Here is a 20,151-nt window from a genome sequence, read left to right on the forward strand (position 1 = left end):
CAACGGATTTGTATTCAACTCCCTATAATATGTATATGAAACGTTTCTGATAGTCAGTTTGTCATTTACTCAGTTATTTTGATTACGCCATTTCTTTCTTATGCATTTATGATTATATTAAAGATTTACAAAGCAGTTTAGTTTAGTCACGGAGCGTAGGAGATGAATCGTGTATTTGACCCTTACTGTAGTAAATTCAATCTTATGCAAAAACTCATCATCCAATTGTTTATACGTTATCCTGTTGCTTATTAATTCCTCTTTCAAACAAATATAACTTTTAGTATATTTCCGTTGTTATTAATGGATGTATAGCGAGTTAAACACAAGTATTAAACATTTTATGTTTTACCACCGCGCGTTAAACCGTGTCGTAACAGAGATTTTGACAAATTATATATCATTAGAAAGTTACGTAGTTTTCAGATATATAAATATATATTATGCTTTTCTTCTGATTTGGGCAGCCCGGCGAGTTATAACTTTAACTTGTGCCGTAGTGACACATTTATAAATAGACTCGATGAATAGTTCTTTGCTCTCCATTCAATTGATAACATAAAGTTTCCAGGTCCATATAATTATTTAAATGTGTTGTTAATGCAATTTTTCCAAGTCCATGTAATTCTCCAAGTAACTAATAACGTTTCCAACACATGGCAAAATCCGTCCAAATCAATCCTGATAGGACTCCACCCCTAAGGAGTCCCTGAAGATAAACCTCTAGCGTCCCTCCTATGTGTTAAAGCGGATATATACGATTTTTATATGTGCTGAATTGTAAAAGATTGACACAAATATGCTATAATAACACACAATTTGCAAGAAAAATTATACATTAAAGACGAATTTCATAAAATACAGCAAATACAAATTAGCGCCCCGAGCCGATTGTGACGAAGATCATTCGTAAGTATTTTCCTAAAATAACCGATGCATTCGTCTTTTTAGTAAGTGTTCGTGTGTCGTATGAATCGAAATCGCTGCAGGATTTTCAAATGACCGTTAAACTAAATTTAGATTCACATCGCACATGCATGATATACATGCTGGCGAATTCGGCTGTACAGCCTTTTCGATTTCAGAATAAAATATCTGGCTTATTTAGCATTTTTCGACACATGTTCTTCTTAACTTTTATTTTAGTTTATATTGAAATATATGTATAATAAGTTTTTACACATTTTATATTAATTAATAAATATTTGACAAGATCGTATATACCCGCTTTAAATCCTTATTGTTTTTGGTGTTAAAAGAAGCATTGCTTATATACATGTATCGTTACATTAACATTTCAACTTGATGGGTCAAACCAATTTGTTGAAATGCATATACGGGCGTATTAATTATCTGGTTATTGCACCGACACGAAAACAAACATCTATTAACCATGTAATCTTGTCATGATCTTATCATTTAAACGGACATACCCCTTTACAAGCGTATATCAACTGTCAACAAATTAATGAGTCTCCGGCCAAAACTGCCCCCAGTGCAACATTCACAACACGTTTGAACATCTTTTCTTTATATGCCCTAAACACGCTGAACAGAGACTAGAACTAAGTGCAAGGGTAATAGCGGCCTACAAAAACACACTTATCATTAATCGCGACTCACTATTGATGCCTCCAAGCGGAATCGCTCCTGTTGTGCGACTGCACGTGTTTAAATTTTTGCGCGACACTGGCTACTTAGATAAAATATAATATTCCGTTGGACTATTAGCGGTAGATACAAATAACAACACATATCGTCAGTTATATATTGCTTCATTTATTCAAATTTATAATAGCAATTTAATGTACTAATGACGGGCGGGTCTCGGACGATGGTCACTTCGGTGTACACCATATGGCCACTCGTCTGGGCCCGGCTCGGACTGAACTTAAACATATTATCCAGGCCCTATGGGAAAATTAAAATCAATCAATAAATAAATAAATAAAAACTCAGATCATATTGGCAACTTTATGTACTAATGACGGGCGGGTCTCGGACGATGGTCACTTCGGTGAGTACCATATGGCCACTCGTCTGGGCCCGGCTCGAACTATACCTCACCATATTATCCCGGCCTTATAAGTGTAAGTTACCTGTATAAAACAGTTATGCGGGCCACGGGCTTAATTCTGAGGAACAATAGTATACTTATACTAATTAATTTGGTTCTAAATCTGTACCGTAAACAATTCATGATATATGTATTTTTAAAGATTCCAATTAATAATGGCTATCTTATGTACTTATGACAAGAGGAAAATTGCATCAATAAATAAATAAATATAGAAACACTGCATGTAATGTGCACGCCGAGAACCTATATTTGTATTTGGGGTCCAAATGACATTGGATTGGTAGTACATTACAGTGCAGTGTCCAATAACATCTTGTTGACGTCAATACATAAAAAGTAAATAAACAATACTATAAACAATGCAAAGATGAGGGAGCTGTCTATAACGAACGTTCGCGGTTTCCTCGTCTGCGCTTTAAGATATATAGGAAAAATTACACCAATAAATAAATAGATAAAGACTAATAATACTAAAACGACGGACGGGTACGTCCCCCCATACATATGTCACTTGGTCCCTTTCGACCACTATGGATAAGCTCTAATCATTCTTTTACAACCAAATAGCGCTCTAGGTAACAAAACCCAGGGTTCCGCGAGACCCTCGTTTTCCTGCTCTTAAGCTGTAATCAGCAACGACGACGAAGGTAGGGGAAAAGCACACAGACAACATACTTACACGCAGGATCGGAAGACGCAGTAAGTGCGCTCGTGGGCAAATTTACCCACAGTGCAATCCCTATAGATGTAAATATTGTTGTAATTAAATGTGATGAGTAAACATTTTTTTCCCATATGTACAAGACTTAAACATGTCGAGTAGAGCGTGTCGGCTGGGCTAGAGGGCGCGCCTGGAGAGATATCTCTCGTCCGTGCATTCTGGCTCCGTTGACATGACATACCCAACATGACAAAAATAAAATAAATAAGAGAATGGTGACGGCATTTGTTGTTGTTGTTTCCCGTACTGTAGCGTAGTTGATGTTTTCTTGTAGTGTAGTGTAAGTTTTTTCCTTGCATGTCTGTGCCTTGTTACGTTTGACGTTGAATTGTAACCTTTGTATTGCTAATCTGCACGTATTACCCTTGTCACTATGAGGGTCAGATCGAATTAGAGGGATGGTCAGCATTAACATCCCAGATCTATTCCCCCCCTGACTAAAATGCACTAATACATATAATTACCATCTGTGTAACCATTAGCAATATGAACAGTAAGAAGAACGTGCGGTCTCTCTCTCTCTCTCTCTCTCTCTCTCTCTCTCTCTCTCTCTCTCTCTCTCTCTCTCTCTCTCTCTCTCTCTCTCTCTCTCTCTCTCTCTCTCTCTCTCTCTCTCTCTCTCTCTCTCTCTCTCTCTCTCAAAAACAAACCAATATAAAGGCGCGTGAAAATTGTCTCCCCAAGAAAGAAAGTGTAGAACCAGAAATTGTCCTCCCTGTACCCCCAACAACCAGTCATCTCGGTCCAACCACACAAACGCAGCCTTTTTTCTACTATATTAAACTAAATTACCTTTCAAAACTAGTCTGACCCTTGCAACACCATTAAAACACCTGACAATATCCAATAGCACAACAGAGAGAGCCCATGTGAATATACACCAAGACGCAGGGCAGTAGAGTAATATCTGTACTAATCTATGTTTATGTACTAACTAGTCCTCCGCGAGAGACGTTAAATGCGGGTGCAGTGTATCGGTGCTGTACACTTAAAAGAACCAGGGGCGCCTCTGGAGTCGGGGCGCCCTCTGTATCCCGCTCGAACCCCCACTATCACCTCTTGGGGCCGAGAGCACAAAAACCACACACAAACTATAAGGAATAAACATTAATGCCAATAAGGATAATGCTGATCTAGAGATAACAGGAATACTGCAAAAAACATTTCGATAAAAGGCAAACCACTACATAAACCATTAAAACAAACCATCTAGTCACATTAAGGTCACATTGGCCATCGTGCTCTGATGTATAATATGACCTAATTTTCTCCCCTGAAGGGTCACAGGGGCAGGTCGATACATCTGTAGTCGCGAAGACGCTGGACGACCTGTAAATAAATCTCAAACACACACATGAGTTTCCGGCCACACTGACGTCAACATAGGGCATGCATTATTGCGAACAAGATATATACATCAATTATGCGACAAACTTTTGCAAAAATCATACCGTTTTAGAATCTAGATTTACGGTTGACATGTTCGTACTTTATACCCATTTGTAGCGTTTATATTTGGAGTTCAGTTTTAAAAACTACATCATGCTTAGGAGATTTTTCGGCTTTGCACACTTCAAATAAAATTGGTGTCAAAATCATTCATCGTTTTTTTGTTTATTTTCAAAGAGGTTATTATGTATAATTATATGAAATATTGTTTACCTTAAATTATCAATTTATTAAAATTATTTAAAGATTCTTGAAAATCACGGCCGAAAAATATCAAGAGGGTCCGCTATATACGCTGTCTCATCATAAAATTAACACCCTTTCTGTGTTATAAACAAGAGCTGAAATCGTTAACTTATAAAGCTTCATTAATAATTAGCTTTATTGATATGTTTTGTGAACAAAATATCTCAATATATTCCATTAAAAATATAATAATCATGGCAAAAGAAATTGTATGGCCGTTTTCTAAACAAAAGCATAATCACCAAGACCGTAGTATCAGTTCGGTGCGTTAGGACCGCGCGCTACTTTCTTCCGCCTTCATTCCTTACTTATTTTCATTTTTAAACCATTTTTTCTATCCTATACAGAATTCTACTTTCCTAAGCAAGATGTAATTTCGAAAACTGAACTCCAGATATAAACGCTACAAATCAGTATAAAGTACGAACATGTCAACCGTAAATCTAGATTCTAAAACGGTATGATATTTGCAAAAGTTAAAGTTATAACTCGCCGGGCTGCCCAAATCAGAAGAAAAACATAATATATATTTATATATCTGAAACCTACGTAACGTAGGCTTTCTAATGATATATAATTTGTCTAAATCGGCCGAGAAATGAAGGTAAAATTTCAACAACAAAAAAAGACGTCAGTGGGTACATCAAAATGTATCACCTCGGCGCTTCGATGTACGTTTATTATAAAAGATCGAAAGTTACGGTAACGTGACTCAGTTTCGACCAGATATTATCCGATCAGACCCGTTTCTTATCCGTGTAATCTAGAGTCCGTGGTTTAGTGTGCGGCTTTAACAATTTATATTGTAACAAATAGCATGATATATCGTTATAAATATTCAGTCTTTTCGTAAATAAGAAGTTGTGTCCCATTCGGGAAGGTATCACGAGTATCCCGGGTAAAAAGCGGTCCGTTTAAAATGCGTATATGACTCATATCCGCGGATATGACCGAAAAGTGCAGATATGGACGAATATAAGCAATATCGACACTTGTTCTGCAATGTTCATTTCAATTCTGGATTTTCGTAATTCCGTGTAAACAGAGTTGTCGTTCGTGCGGGGAGGTATACCCACTTCCCGTGTCAATATAAACAATAGGGAAAGACTACTGCTCTATCTTTGAGTGCCATAATTTCAGCGGCAGAGTGGGTAAATTTTCAAAGAAAGTGGTTTTACATAAAATGCCGAAGGACCCATGTACAAGAAAAGCTTGGGTAATGGCAATAAGCCGGAAGAATTGGTTCCCAACGTTGTACACACGGGTATGTTCGGACCACTTTGCAGACGGCATCGGACCTAACTCTGTCAATCGTAAAAAAGTTCCGACTGAGAATTTATCTCATCGCAGAGTTCTTCCAAAACATGAGAGAAAGGAGCGTGACATATTACAGCCCATTCCAGAAAATATTTCAGTCACCTCTGCCCTACATTTGCATTCGTAAGTAATAGATATGTAGCATGTTTTGTAATCTGGTTGTCCACACGCAAAAAGGGTAAATACAAGTATCCTTCTGCCTATAGTTTCACCCATTCCTATAAATTCAGCCAACCCCATAATTTTGCCTTTATTATTTCCGCAAAAGTTTTAGATTTTTCGTTAATATTTCAACAGTTCATATTCAATATCCCGAAAAGTTAAAATACGAAGCCTATATTTTAAAGATCATTATTACAGCTGTTACATTCACTTATAAAAAATAATATTAACGAAAAATCTGAAATTTTAGCGGGACATGCATTGCTTTTCAATAACAGCGCAACTTTAATGGTTATAATCATTCTTTAAACATTTAAATGTAGCACTCGGATATCCTTTGTTTATTTGAATAATTAAAATGACATGCATATTTGTACGTACTAATAAACTATAATATATAGAGGACATTTGTTGGATTCGGTGGATTATCGATTTTAAAGTGATATTATGTTGGAAAAATGATAGTGTCTATTAAATTGTTATATTTTGAGACAATACTAACATTATTTATCACATAATGTGTATTTTTTTATTAAACATTGCAGAAAAAGTGTCGATAATGCCTGTATTCGTCCATATCCGCACTTTTCGGTCAATCCGCGGATAGGAGTCATATTCGCATTTTAGACGGACCGCTTTTTACCCGGGATACTCATGATACCTTCCCGAATGGGAGACAACTTTTTAATTACGAAAATCCAGAATAGTATTTCATCTCCCTAATCCGCTATCATTGCGATCTGCTAGTCGGAGTTTTCTAGTCACTAGACCACGTGACTATGTGGGCGGAGCGATCGATAAAATAGCGACTGGTCAATTCCTAGACGTGTATAAACTTAAACGAAAAATCGTGCTGATGTAAAGAATAGATTGTATTAGTATGTTTATTGAGATCACGAGTCAGTACCTTAAAGAAGAAAAACGTGTTCCACTAACGTTAGAAGTTCCGTCCCGCTTTCCTAGCACAGTTATATATATTGGTCACGTATTGGTAATATTCAATTGATGTAAATAAAATGGGAAAGTACTCAATTGAAATAATTTCCTCAAAACGTAATCGCGTCAATCAACAGATTAAGATCGTGTGAAGTTGTAGGAAGTACGCACACTTACATTATGCCACAAACTCTTAAATTTAATGACAGAGTCACTGAAAGTGAGAATAGCTGGACGGTCTACCATTAGCGGAGACATACGCATTTGCTAAGAGTCTGTTGTATAATGTTCGGTGCAAGTTTATGGCCATATAGGCTGTGTTATAGACCAATGTTTATGAAAATGACTTGGTTAAAGGCTGTGTATGGATAAAATAGTAAATGGGATTGACATTTTTGAATGAACATGGCCATGTAAAGAGATTTAAAGTTTGCTAATACACGGTTATTAATTTAACCATTTTAAGTCATGGTTTTGAATCTAAGGAAGAAGCCCTTATACATTTTATATGCTATATTAAAGGGGCCTTTTCACGGGTTTTGGCATGCATTGAAGTTTGTTATTAAATGCTTTATATTGATATATGTAAACATTGGATATAAAGCTCCAGTAAAAAAAAAAACAAGTATAAAGTTAAAGAAATAAAAAAAGAAACGCTTAACTGGACTCGAACTACTAATCCCTGTAGTAAAAATATATCGCTTTGCCACTCGGCCATCCGTGTCCATTCAATGAATGATGCATTTTATACTTGATTAGAGAAACCCTCGTAGTTAAATATAACGACAACAACAGAACTCTTCAAATTAATTAATCGTTTCGCGGTGCAACGCTTTATAATTTTAGGATTTCAAATCGTCAAAAGATGCATATAGCGGATATTTAAGAGCATGGTAAATGTTCAGTATTACTGTTTCCTCACAAATATCATAACTAGCTCTACAACGACAATTTACGAATCTGAAACATTTTGTTATTATTTTGTAAATTGATCAACACGTAAAAAGGCCCCTTAACATAGCTCCAATGCATATGTACAATATTCTTCTTCCATAAAAGTATACGCAGTAGTCGATTATTATCGCAATTGATCAAGATCACTTACACAAGAAAAACTACGTGTCGTTAGTAAAACTTTGACCTTGTCAATTACTTCACGTAAGTGTTGGAGTCCGTATTTCTAGACATATTTCTGTAATAATACTGATAGAAACTGTACACGTTTCCCAACATGAATATAAAAAGTTATCTCCGCAGCACTAACTTATCCATAAAAACCAATCGACATATTGTTTTATTATTTTATTTATTTGCAAAGCTATTTAGATATTCAGCTTAAGTCAGCTCGAAGTCACGTGATCCTAAAACCGACAACTATTTCAACGCACTTGATTAGATGACATAACATTTCTAGACGTATATAAACTAAAAGAAACATCTTAATTAAGGGTACTCAAGGTGAAAAAGAGAGTGGTTCTGGCATCAGAATTACTCTTCCAATTACATAGTACATAAAGCAAGGATGAATGTTACCGTACATGTCACATTCAATTGATTGAAATAAAATTGGATGATATGAATGTATTCCATGAGACGGAGGAGGCACTTTGCAGGAAATATTAACACTTACATAGTGTATTTAACACTTCCATTTAATGATAGAAGTCACGGAAAGTGAGGTTAACTTAACTGTCTGCCAGGCACATTAGGTTTGGCGACGTTAGTTTGTAGGCGATTTTGTAGCAATAGCCGTCGAGGACGTTTTCTAAGCACATGTTTATAAATTGCACTATTTTTGGGAGAAAAATCACAATTGAGTTGTATCAACAACAAACCATATGGTGCCATCTTAAATTTTCGTATAGTTTGATACTGAATTAAGATAAATTTTATGTTTATGCGGTCAATAATTTTCTGTGCAAAATGATATACATTAAAGTAAAAAAAATGTCATCTTACATCATACAACTAATGCGTGAGTTAAATCCCGGAAATCGAGCTAAGTTTACATCAGACGCAATAGCCGAAGTGGTTCTCAAGTGAGATGTTAAGTGTTCAGTCCAAAGACCTTTTTGAGAAATAATATTGCTGCTGTTTCAATCCAAAACGGTTCTGCTAATATGGTGTTTATTATCGTCTTATAATGAAACAAAGAGGAATTATGAGTACTGCTTGTAAGTTTGTCATGGTTATGTTCTTTATTAATAACAGCATTAATGAAATACTTTATTTATATACATTAATTGTAATACTTTCATTTATTAAATCTTCATTATTTCTTCATCTTGTCATATACAATAAAATGATTGAATATTATTGAATATGTACTTTAGAATTGGCGATGTACATGTGCTGCCTGGTACAAGGCTTCTGGTCAAGGCCACCTATGACCCTAAAGCTATGGAAACACCAGGTTGAGGTCAGTGCAAGGTCACTTAGGGTCAAGGTCGGTTCAGAGTTCAGCGTCACATGTGATGGATCTGCAGTGGGCAGCAATGTTGACCCGCATTTAAGGTGGTACGGAACGAACAAATGGTGGATAGCTAACAAAGGAAGACATGAACGGTTTGAACCAAATTTCTAATACTAGAGAGCAAATAAGTGTTAAGTTTGTTGGCCCCTTCAGGGTTATTACGATTAAATAACATTGAGAGGCGTACCAGGTAATATATTGACGGAAATGCAGAACAGAACATTACTTTATTTTGTAACAATATTTTCATAGAAAAGTATAAACATTTAAATATATATATAACAATTAACTGAAATTTAAACACATGTTTAGTATTTTAACACATATAATTAATTTTATCTACAATCTGTTTCTTATCTGTAAAATTTAAATAATCACCAACTTTATTACCTTAGTTTTACACTATCAGAAGCTTTACAAGTTTTACATTTTTTATTCTAAAGAAAAATGTCCAAATCCCGGAATTACACAATGACACGTATTTGCAAAAGTAACAGTAAACAGTAATGAAGACAATTACCAATGACATGGAAACGCAATTTTGTAATTGAATTGACTCAGTTTAAGATGAATGTATCTTGATCGCGTCACGCTTTTTGTGCAACGCATCACAGGGAGAAATATATGTTGCTACACAAAATAATTATACCACCTAGTATTTTCTGTAAGGGGAACCTTTTACATTTATGAGGTTTAATTATTTTATGAGCATGTTTTATGAGCGCATCAATGCCTCAATCACTTGTGTAAAAACGTATAAAGAACTTCCATTTATTAAATTATTAAATGTGTTTATGCACGTATTTAACATGACATTAGTGTCTCTTATTTACCAAATATTAGCTCATATATACTGAGATATACCCGTTATATCCAGATAAATATCGCAATAAATAAGAATAATCACATCTATTTTATCTACGCTTTGTAGAGAATATGTATAATTTCGCGAACCGTATATGTCCCACGTAGTGTATGTCTATAGCCCAATGAAAATGTCTGATTGCATTATAGTATTGTTCTATATTTTATAGTTTATATGTAGTCATTAACAGTGTTGAAATAAAATCTGTTGATAAAAATGAACATTAAAATGTTTCCGTAACCCGGAAAACATACTCAAACATGATTACAGCTGAGCGTTCATCATCCTGCATGCACTTGAAACATGATTACAGCTGAGCGTTCATCATCCTTCATGCACTTGAAACGCGTGAAACACATATAGTCATAACATGTTTTTATAAGGTGCTCGAACACTTATCTTGGATGGTACTCCTTACAGAAAAACCTAAAATAATCAATAGTGTTTGTCTTTAAAATGCTAATGTTGACGCTTTCAAAGCCAGCTTAAAGATTTATGTAAGCAGACTCAAGGCGCCTAGAGCTGGAAGTGAATCACTTTCATGTCCTTGCTTATTTCATTACTTATAAAGGACATATTATTCGATTGAAACCCGATACATGAAGTGTAATCATTATATCATATACAAACACGTGTGTACCCACGTACATTTTACAATATGTGTATCAATCAATGTAGAACTGTAATAATAATGTATAGGCTTATATTTTCAAATTATCATATATCATTATTACATATACGAGCAATACAAGCTGAAAATATCCACGACATGAGACGTAAAGATGATATATGTAAATGTTTGTAAAAAGTAATGCAAATCTGTTGGCGATGCTTACAAATGCAACAGGCTGGAAAGATGCTTCCTTTACAGGTTTGTGAAATTTAAGCATGCACAAAAAAACATGATCTCAAATGTAAGATCGTGCAAGGACTAGCTATAGACAGTTAATCATGGATACAGCGTTTAGCCTGAAATCTCTAACTATGCATACAATAACCAGATAGAAGTGAGGAGGCGTGGAACATGTCATCGCGAGTGGTATTAAACGTGACCGACAGTTGTGCTACGTTATTTGCATGCACAATGTGCATATTCGATGCCTGGCGGTGGAAAAGATTACAATTATGCAAATAAAGATAATAAAATAAACACTTGGGCGTCTATTTGTGGATCTTGGGCAACAGCTACTATACTTATTTCTGTCGAGAATTCGTTGTCGCCGCATATTTTCCCTCGCTGATATGTCATCTGTTTAATATTGTTCATTACATGTTAACCTACGTATCAGTAGGAAATATGTTTGGATATAAATGCCAAAAATGCCATTAAATTGTAATTGCCATTGATGTTTGTATTTCTTTCCCTTCCATAAAGAACGTAAGTAACGTTTGTTTGTTGTTTTTGTCAATTTACAAAAGAGCTGGCCATAGCGTTCTTTGTTGAAACAATTCAATCCGTTAACACGTAATTGTTTCACATGTCTATTGGTCGAAAATGCATCGTTTTGTGTTTTAATTATGTAAGCATGTTTCCAGGTTGATCTGGTTGTGACTTTGTTTGTTGTAGGCTATATATTGAGTTGTTGCTGTTGTTTATGTTGCTGTTAAAGGATGTTGTACTCATTTTGACACTCAATCGTCGGCGTCGGGCGTTGGTTCGCATTGAAATATATATTCTTGTTCAGAGTTCATATCGATCACTCCCTATCCCGACGGTTCCTGAAGCTGAACATCAGACATGTAATCACCATCGACGCCGGCGTATATACCTGTCGGGGATGGATGGGCCAAGGACATGGGTGGGACCACGCGAGGATAACCCTAGTCGTCGGTAAGAATGCGCTGTTGATAAATATGCGAGCGGATAGTGGTTCTTTATTTAAACGTTTTTATTTTCTATAGATTACATGGAAAGCTAAAGCTTGAATCCCGTTCTTGGGTAGTACGTGGTGTGTGTTGTTTGAGTAGATATTGACACGGCGTGCGAAACAAAGTCATTATTTTCTGATCGTTGTGCGTTCACAATATTCAATACACAACTTAGATAGCAAGTTGATGATATCATTTGGTAAACAAACATTAATTATGTATTAAAATTGGTACAGTAAACTATTGAATGCACGTATATTTAACTTCAGATAACTGCAATATGTGTAAAAATAAATCGCCCAATGAGATTTAAATCACACTTCTTCTGATCGCTATGCGGTCACCATATCCAATACGCCACTGAGAACGCCAGTTGATGATGTCATGGGGATATTCAAATATTACAACAGTCATTTTGTATTTAAATTGATATAGTAAACTATTGAATACGTGTATATTTAAATTGAGAGAGCTGCAATTCGTGTAAATTAATTGCCGAATACGATTTAAATTGCATGTTTATGCGCTTTAAATATGAATATGAATATAAGAGCCGCCAAGGAAGAAAGGTCGATCATTATGAACATAAAAACATTGTGTAAGAAATTCTGTCCGTAACCCAAAATTGATTGTCAGACATGTCGGACTAGTCGAGAGATTGTGCGTTGTCTGAATCAACATATTGAATTCCTTCACGTCCGTGGCGGCTCTTCTGTCTATGCTTAATTAAGTTTTACTATGAAAATTAATGTTAATGTAAACAGATGACACGGAAGCCGGCAACCCGAAACCGAATATTCGCCCATCACGGCCAACGACGCAACAGGCCACAGCTCATAGTAACGCTGTGTACAGGAAGTTGACGACGTACCTACCGCCAATAAGAACATATTCCAATATCACAACGAAATCAGGTAGTGTCATAATTTTAACCTATTTTCCGGGTTGAACGATCGGATGGGCAAACGGACAGACACACAGACATACAGATATACAGACAGACAGACGGACGGACGGACGCTCGGACGGACGGACGGACGATCGGACGGACGGACAGGTGTACAAACAACTTTGCTATCAACACAAAACTAATACAGTTCAGTAGGTAATTTTATACAAATGAATCATGTTTACAAAAGTGAGCCATTTTGATTCGTATTTAAAATCAAAACAACAACAAAAACAGACAGTGGGCGAGGTTGTCCGGCTAATGCCTTGTTTGCAACACATGTCTAGCATATGGTGCATAAGGGTTTAAAAAATGGTTAGCGAAACGGAGAGTTCTGGTTTTATCCCTCAGGATACTCACATCAAACCGTGCTCTGTGAAAAAGAGGTTTAAATGCATGTGCGTAAAGTGTCGTCCCAGATTAGTCTGCGCAAACTGAACCTGAACTGGAACTTTGCTGAGAAGAGAATTTCTTCAAACGAAAAATGTCATACAAGCGGACAGTTTCGTACTACACACGCTAATCTAGGCTAACAATTTACGCACATGCATTAAACCCCCTTTTCACAGAGCGCGGCCTTTATCGAATCATGTTTGGAAAAAACTCACCTATTATGTGATCTTCATATTGCATAGTCATATTCGTACCCTTCAATATCGGCGTTATTCATTTGATATTTTATGTGGCATTATCAACGAAATATTTAATACCTGTAAAAACAAAACACATTTAAGGGAATTCATTTTACCAAGTGTGTGCATACACAACAGTATGATAACAGATTTGAATTGTAAGCGCCGATAAATCGCATGTAATGCTACAAGAAAGCATCTCATATTTAAAAAAAACTCGCCGCGAAAATACGGAACCATTTTCAATTATCTTCCCAGTTTGTGTTGGGTTTATTAAAGGGACCTTTTCACGTTTTGGTAAATTGACAAAATTAAAAAAATATATATTTCAGAATCGCAAATTTTCGTTGCTGTTATGTTATTTGTGAGGAAACAGTAATACTGAACATTTACCGTGCTCCAAAATAGTCATTATATGCATCTTTTGACGATTTAAAAACCTGAAAATTATGAGTTGTTGCAACGCGAAACGATTGAATAATTTGGAGCGTTCTGTTATTGTCGTTATATTTTGTGACACTACGAGTATTGATTATATAAAGTATAAAAATACATCACTTATTGCATGAGCACGGATGGGCCGAGTTGTCAAAGCGTTATACTTTAACTCCTGGGATCAGTGGTTCGAGCCCACTTGAGGGTAATTTTTATTTATTTCTTCTTATTTACTTTTGTTTTTACTGGAGCTTTTTAAAACCAATGTTTACATTTATCAGTATAAAGCATTTAATGACAAACTTCAATATCTGCCAAAATCTGTGGAAAGGTCCCTTTAATATATTGATGGGACGCACATCTTGACATCGAAGCATACATCCGCATCAACAAGACCGAATAAACGTCAAAAGTAAATTAAAGCACGCGTGTATTCGTCCAAATTCACCCGTTCGCTACTGCGAGCAAAACATGAAATGGAGCCTACTGAGTAAAAAAATATATCAACCACTGGCAAATGCGGCGACTCAAAATAAAATATATGTGTGTGTATTATATTCTATTCATAATACGATAACAAATAATCAAGGTGTAAATGAGAAGTAATTTGTTTGATCGTATTTAAAGGGATCTTTTCACGGTTTGGTAAATTGACAAAATTGAAAAAAGTTGTTTCAGATTCGCAAATTTTCGTTTTAGTTATGATATTTGTGAGGAAACCGTATTACTGAACATTTACCATAGTCCAATATAGCCATTATATGTATCTTTTGACGATTTGAAAACCTAAAAATTATAAAGCGTTGCAACGCGAAACGATTGAATAATTTGGAGAGTTCTGTTTTTGTCGTTTAAATTTACGAAACTACGAAGATTGCTTATATAAGGTATAAAATACAAATACCGTGTATGCTCGGCGGAATAGCCGAGAGGGCTAATGCGTTTTTACTTCAGACTAACTCCAGGACTCCGGGGGTCACTGGTTCGAGCCCTGGTACCGGCTACTTTTTTTTCCTTGTTTTAATTTATTCTTGATTTTTTTCTGGAGCTTTTAAGATCCAATGTTTACATTTATCAATATAAAGCATTTAATGACAAACTTCAAAATATGCCAAAATCTGTGAAAAGGCCCCTTTAATTATACATGTACTTTGAACCTAAGTCGTTAGTGGCCCAATCGTGTTTCATCCGAAAATACTTAGTAGACAAGTAGAGGGAAGTAACAAAGGAAGAAACTAGCGGCATAAATGTCGATAGTAACCTCCCTTGTTTATTATTTAACTGCGCTTGAGACTTGTGCGCATTCAGACCAGTATTTCGCGAACGGAAAAGTCGTCTCTTGCAAGAATGACTGTCTCGCGTATGTGCAATATACGTGCGCGATGTAGCTTCGATTATTATGTGAAAAGTATGAAAAGTTTCTTCAAAGAGTGCACACGACTTACAAAATTAAGCGTATTGTAACGAAATTGTATTTTGCAGTGCGATAAATAGACATTTAATGCTTAATTAGGACTCGTATGCGCTAATCAATTCGTAGTTCGCCGTGGTTTAATGGATATAATGTCCGCCTAGCGACAGGAAGGTCATGGGTTCGATCCCCACTGTGGGAGCCTTCATTAGATCTCCCCCAAAGACACCAAGCACTGGTTCTAGGCCAAGGAAACGGACTCGAGAGCGTTGCAATAAGCCTGAGAGGTTTTCGATGCAATCGAGCTAAAATAAATAGGTTTAAACTAACCAATTTGTATACGTTTAAAGAGATTGTATATATGCAGGTATATGGTTCTTATGTCATAAGCAAGCTGTTCTTAATTCGGCATGATGCAATTAAACTTTTTTAACGACATGCTAGGCTTCACATTTTAGTACATCTGCAAAATTACAGCTTTAACAATACACGCATTGATTAATTTTAGACTTAGGTCTAAGAATATTTTAGTTAATACGTACCGTTATCAGATCATTTGCCAAGATAGTTCGTTAATCGCATATTTTGTTATGAACATGTAAACTGCAATCCAAAGAAATTATAGATTCGTCAGTCGAGATCTTGATTGTAAATATCAACGGCTAAAAGATTAGAATTATTACTGTTTATAAGAATCTGAACGCGTCTAAAAATTTCGAAATACGATTGTAGAGATGATGCTGAACGTGACTAATGCACGTGTGTCAGACACCGGTTGTCGGTCCCCGAACCATCCGTGTGGGAGTGGAGAGTGCATCGACACGAGGTCCGTATGCGACGGCAATCCGGACTGCCCTGATGGAAGCGATGAGTCCAATTGCAGTATGCCATTTATTGTATTAAGGAAAGATCCAAGATCACGAAATGCATAGGGTAGTGCGAACATGTGGTAGGGTGAAACGTCAGGAAAGTCTGTTGTGTTTAAAGGGATCTTTTCACGTTTTGGTAAATTGACAAAATTGAAAAAAGTTGTTTCAGATTCGCAATTTTTTGTTTTAGTTATGATATTTGTGAGGAAACAGTAATATTGAACATTTACCATGGTCTAATATAGCCATTATATGCATCTTTTGACGAGTTAAAAACATGAAAATTATAAAGCGTTGCAACGCGAAACGATTGAATAATTTGGAGGTTCTGTTGTTGTCGTTTAATTTTGTGAAACTACGAAGATTGCTTAAATAAAGTATAAAATACGACCCTTATACATACTTGGCAAGATAGTCGAGCGGTCTAATTGGTTTTTACTCCAGGACTCCGGGGGTCACTGGTTCGAGCCCTGCTGCTGGGTACTTTTTTCCTTATTTTTAATTGTATTCTTGATTTTTTACTAGAGCTTTTTAGATCCAATGTTTACATTTATCAATACAATGCATTTAATGACAAACTTCAAAACAAGCCAGAATCTGTGAAAAGGCCACTTTAATTACAGGATCAAGATAAAAGAGAATGGGTGAATAACGTGCGATTAATCAAGTCTGCTGCCGTAATGCGGCACGTCGAATGGTCGGACATGTCTGATTGTATTTTCCAATATTTTTATAAAATCAGGAAATCTCTGTATGCGTTAGAAATACTCTTTTAAATTACATAAAATTAAAATTTTCAACGTTGACCACCATGGGAAACAACGAGCGGATCTTTACCTTCTTTATGCTATGACATCACAATATTAAAGTCAGAAATCGGTAGAACACGTGGTATTCTGGAATACTGTTTTCAAAAAATAAAAACTAAGAAACGGATATTATATGAAACGCTAGTGTGTTATATAAAACTCATGTGTAACATCATGTAAGATCGGGATACAATTAATACATGTATCGTCTTGTTTTGAATACCAAAGAGGCGTTGCGTAATGTATATAATTACTGTTATAGGGGCTGAGGCTTCCGATATTATTGTAACAAATCTGTTTTTGCCACAATTTTTTTCAAAATTATTGACAAACAGTGTTACAAACGCTTCATAATACATCCTCCTCAGTCGATGATACTCCGTACAAATGAGTCTTGTTCTGAGAAAACTGGGCTTAATGCATGTGCGTAAAGTGTCATCCCAGACAACACTTTCCGCCTTAACTTGATTTTCGGTAAGGAGGGACTTCCTTGAAACTTAAAATACCATAAAAGCGGAAAGTGTCGTCCGTGATTAGCCTGTGTGGACTGCACAGGCTAATATGGGACGACACTTTACGCACATGAATTAAGCCCAGTTTTCTCAGAACGCGACTCATATATCCTCCTCAGTCGTTAATAATCCGTACAAATCGATAGTTTGATAATGTTTATTAGTAAGGAGTGTTAATTTGCTTGTTTGGATATTATGCCTGAACTATGTTTCATCCCATGATACATTTTGGAAAATGTTGACAATCATTAAGCACGTTGCATACAAAAAACAAATTAGGTTTCATCTGTATATCAAGGGACAATTGTAAAACTGTTGAACCACTCAACATTCCTTTATCAGATTCAATGGTTTCACGCTAAACACTTTCTATATATGTTTCTTTAAGTACGTTCGCGTATCTGCACTCTTATATCAGTAAGTCCTTGTATGTTCGCAGGTTCCATTGTCTGCACGGAGGGGACGACGGCGTGTCCACAGGGAAAGGGTTGCCTGCTATCGGAGCATATCTGCGACGGCCGACCACACTGTCCTGACGGCTGGGACGAGTCGGCGATATTCTGTGGAAAATAATATATTTGTCTGGTTCCCTAACTTTGTTGAAATAAATTTAAGCAAGGATAGGACAAGTTACTCAGACTTACTCATAATGTGGACATATGAGTTATATGATACACTTCTGACAGTAACGTTGCGTTGTAAAACGATCGGGTGACTGCTGGACATTATAATTAGTACTAGCGTGAGTGCATGAAACGTGAATGGCACAACTACGACTACACAGAGCTGATCAATGACTTGTCCGTTATTTACAAACTTTCTATTAGTACACGCATTATTATAAATAGTGTTTTGTATTATTACATTGTTTATTTCTTTTGTTTGTAATTGGCGATCATATTAACATATTTATGAACGGTGAGTCAAATACAAAAATTGTTATATGTCGGATATTTGAATACAATAATCTAATTTAACATAACAGGAAATTATCATTCGAACTTGACAAAGTGCTATACGAACTCTCAAACGCTTCGTAAAATGTCCTCAATTTTCGTTATAAACCGTTTTGTAAAATTTAACATAAGTATCAATATTAAGTATCTCGACTTGCATAATGAATATAAACAACCAGAGTAAATTTAATTTATATAAAAATAATATATTTAACGAACTTCACACAATGTATTAAGAACGATCAAAATGTTCAAGATAACAAATATGCACCGAATACATAAGTTATAATATCGATGTACTCGAACAATCTGTATTAACTAAATCATACATTTTCGAGGAACGCGCGTGTGTAAAAAAAAATCACCTCTGGGTAATTATATAATTTGATAACTGTGAAAACCAAGGTCGGTTAACTAAGCCGAAAAATATTATAAGATTCCACAATGTTCTTGACCTAACGATTAAAAAGAGAACATTAAATTAAATTGACTTTCGTCATACACTCGATAGTTCAACAGGAACTTCAGTTTCAACACCTGCATTGGTTTCATTGACTGCATTAATGAATTGAAATTTAGACTTACAGTAAATTTCCAAATGGTTGTATTTTATATTATCACAATAAAAGATATTTGATTCCATAAACAATATATGTGACTTATTTTTCTCATATTAGAATTGCATTACTACAATCTTTTTTACAAAACAATCTGATAGTTCTTGGCTTTTGTATGAAAATTCAACACGTTTAAGCTTGTTACCACAAACTATACTTACTTATTGAAATACGCATATGTCTCTAGGGAACATTTTCGTAACGCTTCAATCTACTTGTAAGTAGCTCGTATACATCAGGCAATTGGGCAAGGCAGAACGGAAGATTGTTTGTGCAGAAAGGAGGGCGCCCCCTTCCGCGTGTCGAATTCATTTATATTCTAAATGTTCTGAATCAAAGTAGACATTACTTGCATTATAACCAAAACATTTTCTTCAATAACTTTTTCCCAGCCCCCTTTTTAAAGGAACCTGAACATATAGTTTTTAAACAAAAGAACACAACATGCACAGGGTAACATTTTTATATATTCTTCTTTCGATGAAATACAAGGAAAACTTTACGAAAGAAGCAATAACAGTCTTGTCAAGTACCCATCAGCTGAATATGTAAGTAGGAGCAGGCCAACATGTACCTGCTAGAATAGATTTTTGTGGCTGTTTTGCAGATGGATGAAATCCCACTACTTAGCCTAATTAGTCACTGTACCATGCAGTCTGCTTCTAACATGCCTTTAGTTTTTCAATGTAGCCTCGACGGTCAGGATGAAATGGTCAGCTAGTTTCTAAAAAAGTACTTTGATTGATTTGCAAAAAATTGGTTGTTTTGGCAATTGGTCACTTGCCTAAAATAAATAACCAACTAATTGTTTATAATGAGACTGCAATACTGCTCCAGAAGCTG

At 35.7% G+C, this 20,151-nt stretch overlaps 1 protein-coding gene across 1 annotated transcript; it reads left to right on the forward strand.

Moving 5' to 3' along the window:
* Positions 1-8,941: 8,941 nt before the first annotated feature.
* On the forward strand, positions 8,942-19,342 carry LOC127842701 (uncharacterized). The gene is made up of 6 exons (XM_052372372.1): positions 8,942-9,085; positions 9,245-9,476; positions 11,935-12,080; positions 12,883-13,032; positions 16,278-16,427; positions 18,175-19,342. Exons 2-6 carry the CDS (start codon positions 9,253-9,255, stop codon positions 18,306-18,308), a joined length of 804 nt encoding a protein of 267 aa, XP_052228332.1. The 5' UTR covers positions 8,942-9,085; positions 9,245-9,252; the 3' UTR covers positions 18,309-19,342.
* The last annotated feature ends 809 nt before the right edge of the window (positions 19,343-20,151 follow it).

Source organism: Dreissena polymorpha, chromosome 8 (assembly GCF_020536995.1).
Source record: "Dreissena polymorpha isolate Duluth1 chromosome 8, UMN_Dpol_1.0, whole genome shotgun sequence".
In the NCBI taxonomy this organism is placed as follows: domain Eukaryota; kingdom Metazoa; phylum Mollusca; class Bivalvia; order Myida; family Dreissenidae; genus Dreissena; species Dreissena polymorpha.